The sequence below is a fragment of the Acinonyx jubatus genome, chromosome X (genome assembly GCF_027475565.1).
Source record: "Acinonyx jubatus isolate Ajub_Pintada_27869175 chromosome X, VMU_Ajub_asm_v1.0, whole genome shotgun sequence".
Lineage (NCBI taxonomy): Eukaryota > Metazoa > Chordata > Mammalia > Carnivora > Felidae > Acinonyx > Acinonyx jubatus.
In genome coordinates this window covers 57,969,033-57,973,896 of record NC_069389.1, presented here as the reverse complement: position 1 = coordinate 57,973,896, position 4,864 = coordinate 57,969,033, and the positions used below count along the sequence as shown (strand labels likewise).

Below are 4,864 nucleotides of genomic sequence, written 5' to 3'. Positions count from 1 at the left end.
CTGGCCCCAGGTCCTGCTCAGAATAGGTGTTGTTTCCTTGGTGGCAGCGATGTTGCAAAGTGTGTATGAGGTGAAGTGGGGAGAACCCTTGAATGTGAGAAAACCATTTTTCTCAGCTTTGTTTAGGCCGGGCAAGTGTATTCTCAATGCCACCCACCCGTTCTTGCAAGGCACTTGATTTAATCATTTAGATGTTCTATAGGGGGTGTGTGGGGGGGGGGGGAGATAAAACAAAACCAACCCTGTAAATCTAAACCGTATTTCCCAGTCCACAGTGGAGCCCTTTCCCTGGCTTCCTCTTCATAAATATCCAGGAACCTGAGAGACTGAAGACTCTCCCCGCCCCCACCCCAAGCCTCAGGCTCCCGCTCCCATCCCCGCCCCCTCCCACCGCCCGCGGCCCCACAGCCCCGCAGCAGCCACAGGGGGAACCAAAGAGACAGAAGCCTTCCCAGCTGCCCGGACCACAGACGCCAACACCCCCCGCCCCCCACCACACGCCGCCTTGCCCGCCCGCGCCCCGCACGCTAGCCCACGACCAAGAGGCGGCGGCAGCAGCAGGCTGCAGGCTGCGGTGACTCGCACCGGTGCGCTCCTGGCAGCGCTTGCTATCCCAAGTGACTCGGACTGGCCCCGGGTCCCCGGCCCCAGCTCCCGCTCGCGCCACCCGCCCTCCTGTCCTTTCGCGCCTCTCTACCCCCCAGCTCGCGGGAAGGGAGGTCGCGGCAGCGGCCTGGAGGCACCGGCGACCGTGGCGACAGCGGCGAAAGTGGCGGCGGCGGTGGCGGCAGCGGCTGCGGCGGCGGCGGAGGCTGCGGCGGCGACCGTGGCGGAGGCTGTGGCGGAGGCCTCCGTAGCGGAGGCGGAAGCAGAGGTGGAGGCTGAGGTGGAGGCCGAGGCCTCAGTAGAGGAGGCAGTGGCGGAGGGCACCCGGGGGGAGGTGGCGGCCGCCCTGGCAGAGGGGAAGGAGGCGGGGGCTGCCCTGGCGGCAGTGGTTGTGGAGGCTAGCGCGGCTGAAGCTGCCTGCGCCGCCGCCGCCGCCGCCGCCGCCGCCACTGCAGCAGCAGCAGCAGCAGCAGCAGCAGCAGCAGCAGCAGCAGCAGCAGAGGCTGCGGCGCCCTCCTTGGGGGAGGCGGACGCGGAGGGGGACGCGGAGGCGGCGGCGGCGGCGGCGGCGGCGGCTGCAGCCGCGGATGCGGAGACCAGCAGGGTCTCCGAGGGGAACCCAGACTTTCCTATGGCGTCGCTGTACGTGGGCGACCTGCACCCTGAAGTGACAGAAGCAATGCTCTACGAGAAGTTCAGCCCGGCCGGGCCCATCCTTTCCATCCGCATTTGCAGGGACAAGATCACCCGCCGCTCGTTGGGCTACGCGTACGTCAACTACCAGCAACCGGTGGACGCCAAGCGGGCCCTGGAAACCCTGAACTTTGATGTCATCAAGGGCAGGCCCGTGCGCATCATGTGGTCCCAGCGGGACCCCTCGCTCCGCAAGAGTGGGGTGGGCAACGTCTTCATCAAGAACCTGGGCAAGACCATCGACAACAAGGCGCTGTACAACATCTTCTCGGCGTTTGGCAACATCCTCTCCTGCAAAGTGGCCTGCGACGAAAAGGGGCCCAAGGGCTACGGGTTTGTGCACTTCCAGAAGCAGGAGTCCGCAGAGCGGGCCATTGATGCGATGAATGGCATGTTCCTGAACTACCGCAAAATTTTCGTTGGGAGATTCAAGTCGCATAAAGAACGAGAAGCCGAAAGGGGAGCCTGGGCCAGGCAGTCCACCAGTGCTGACGTCAAGGATTTCGAGGAAGACACCGATGAGGAAGCCACCTTGCGATGAAGACATGCCAGGAGCCAGTCAGCCAGCAGAGCCAAATCTTGGCTCCCACCCGGTTTACAACTCCCCTCTTTGCCCCCTAACCCACCAGCAGTGTATTGTATTGTACTGGGAGTGCAGGTCTCTCTCCTCTCTCTCTCTCTCTCTCTCTCTCTCTCTCTCTCTCTCTCTCTCTTTCTCTCTCTCCCTCTCTCCTCTTCCCCCCCTCTTCCTCTCTTCCTCTTTCCTTTCATCCCCTCCTCCTCCTCTTCCTCCCTCCTTCCTCTTCCTTCTGTCTTCCCCACCTCTCCCTTCCCCCCACACCCACCAAGGGCGTTGTGAATAATCTTGCTAATCTGTGCCACTTGATAGATTATAGGCTGCCTTTTCTCCTTGTGCTTTGGTTTAAAAAGCACTTCATTCTCGCTTCCTTCACTACACGGGTGATACAATTTCATGGTAGAAACATCAGAAAGGAGAAGGAAATCAGATGAGGGAAAACCCAGAGAGTAATTGTTCCCCATGATTCTACTACCCAGAGGCAACCACTTTTTCGTGTGCTGTTTTTCCAGGCTCTCCTCTCTCCCTCTTTCTCCCTCCCTCTCTTCCTCACTCCCCACCCCCACCTTCCCTTTTAACACACTGTTATAGAATGGTTCACGAGTGTGGTGTTTCTTAATCTGCTTCTTCAGAAACTAAAGCCAAACAAAACACAACCCATTGAACTTCTTTCCATGTTATTCAACAGGCTTCCTAAATGTCGTCTTCAGTGCCTGCAGAGTGTATCCATGGATCTTTAACTCTTCTGTAATCATTTCCGCATTGTTGGACATTCAGGTGGTGCCTAGTTCTTTCCTTGTGTTTAAACCCAACACTGCATACTCTGACGAATGAATCCTTCCTTGTCAAGCCAAATCTTCGCTAGCATACTGGATGGTCTTCTTAATTGTGGACGTGCAGGATCCACAATAAAATATCCTTGCAGGATATTTTAGAGACTTTTCCTGTGTGTTGCCAAATGGCCCCTTCATAAGCATTGTACTGATTTGCATTCATGCCAGCCAGCACAGCTAGTAAAAACAGTATGTCCATTCCCCCTGCATAGTCTCCTAGTCACTGTAATTGATGTGTGTGTGTGTGCTGGAGTGTGTGCGTTTTGGCCAGCTTGATGGGCTGCAAATGGTATTTCACTGTTTTAGGTTATTTTGCTGGATTTAAATGCTCTTTATCACCCTCTTTTCCTTGTGCCCACTTACTGCCCTTTTGCCCACTGCCAGAAACATCATTCGGCTTTATTGCAGGAAAAAATTAAACTGCAGGCAACAGAAGAAAATTAATGTTCCCATAATGAATCTTAATGACCATCCATATCTTCCTGAAAAATTTCAACTATATGTCTGTAATCATCTCCAGAACTACCTGAAACATTTTTGCCTGTACCTCTTTAGTAGTTTTTTGCATTTATGTCATATGTATATAAGAATGTATATACAGTTTTTATATATGCTTTTTCACACAAAAGTGTGTGTGTGTGTGTGTGTGTGTGTGTGTTTATACACACACCTCTTAATTTCAATTCATGTCATTAAAGTTACTTTTAAAAATATTTCCTCGGGGCTCCTGGGTGGCTCAGTCAGTTAAGCGTCTGGCTCTTGATTTCGGCTCAGGTCATGATCTAACAGTTCATGAGTTTGAGCCCCACATCTGTCTGTGTGCTGACAGAGCAGAGCCTGCCTGGGAATCTCTCTCTCTCTCTGCCCCTCCTCCTCACTCTCTTCTCCTTCTCAAAATAAACAAATAAACTTAAAATAAAACATTTAAAAAGATTTTATCTGCCTCTTAATATTCCACTGAATCAATGCCTCAGTAGATGAATAGATACATTAGGCATACCTACATTTATATCCACGTCTGTATGTCTGTGTTGGTGTGCATGTGTGTACATACATTTTTAATACTTCATAATGTTTGAACATCTAGTTTGGTACTCGTTTTTCTTTATCCCAAGTTGCCAAATTCATCACAGTGCACAAGTTTTGCTAACATTCCAGATATTTTCCTGAAAATAAAAACGTTGCTGAAAGAAACACTGAATTGTCAAAGGATATGGGCTGACCTTGTAAGGTGAACCAGTATTATAACAGGACCTAGATATCTGTATTTTTTCTGCTCTTGGTATTGCAATCATTTCTGTATTTCCCCAATATTTTATCAGGGAAACAGTAGCATTTGTTTTTATTTATGTTGAACATTTTAATACAAATTGTACATGATTATAATAGAAAATATTTTTTCAAAAATGTTAATGTAACATAATAAAGTAAAAATTCTAATACCATTCCTAATACCACTACTTGACAACATAGATTCTTAATAAATAGAAATCTACACACCTTTATAATACAATATGCACTTTTCCATTGGAGGGTATTTTCATTATAACAGTTTTCTGGGACAATGTTTCTAAATCATTAAATATTCTCTTAATTCTGTTGTTAATGTAATATTTCATCATAAGGATGAGCTATAATTTCTATAACCAGTCTTCCTTGGGGTATGTTTAAAATGGTTCTGGGGCACCTGGGTAGCTCAGTTGGTTAAGCGTCTGACTTCAGCTTAGGTCATGATCTCACAGTTCGTGGGTTCGAGCCCCGCGTCGGGCTCTGTGCTGACAGCTGAGAGCCTGGAGCCTGCTTCAGATTCCGTGTCTTCCTCTCTCTCTGCCCCTACCCAATTCATTCTCTCTCTCTCTCTTTCTCTCTCTCTCTCTCTGTCTCTCAAAAACAAACATTAAAAAAATTTTTTTAATGGTTCTGACTTGCACTTGAATATCTTGGAACATTTTATTGCTTCCTATTCCTACTATAGGAATTTCAGAATGATAGATATGGACATGTCAAATGTTTTTGTTGTTTTTTGCCAGATGTTTTTCCCTTAATGTTTATATTAACCAGTATTGTAAAAGAGAGCACATATCTCTCCCCAGCTTCTTAAATTGGTCAAAAAGTTTTGCTTTAACTTTTGTAATCTTGAAATCAATTGCACATT

The 4,864-nt window shown here is 49.2% G+C and overlaps 1 protein-coding gene across 1 annotated transcript; it reads left to right on the top strand.

The window, feature by feature from the left end:
* The first annotated feature begins 425 nt into the window (after positions 1-425).
* Positions 426-4,583, top strand: LOC106988500 (polyadenylate-binding protein 1-like 2). The gene has a single exon (XM_015086951.3). The coding sequence runs from the start codon at positions 1,238-1,240 to the stop codon at positions 1,838-1,840; it is 603 nt and encodes a 200-aa protein (XP_014942437.1). The 5' UTR covers positions 426-1,237; the 3' UTR covers positions 1,841-4,583.
* The last annotated feature ends 281 nt before the right edge of the window (positions 4,584-4,864 follow it).

Bases quoted from the DNA above. Each gene is read 5' to 3' on its own strand.
- LOC106988500 (XM_015086951.3), top strand. From the start codon at position 1,238: ATGGCGTCGCTGTACGTGGGCGACCTGCACCCTGAAGTGACAGAAGCA.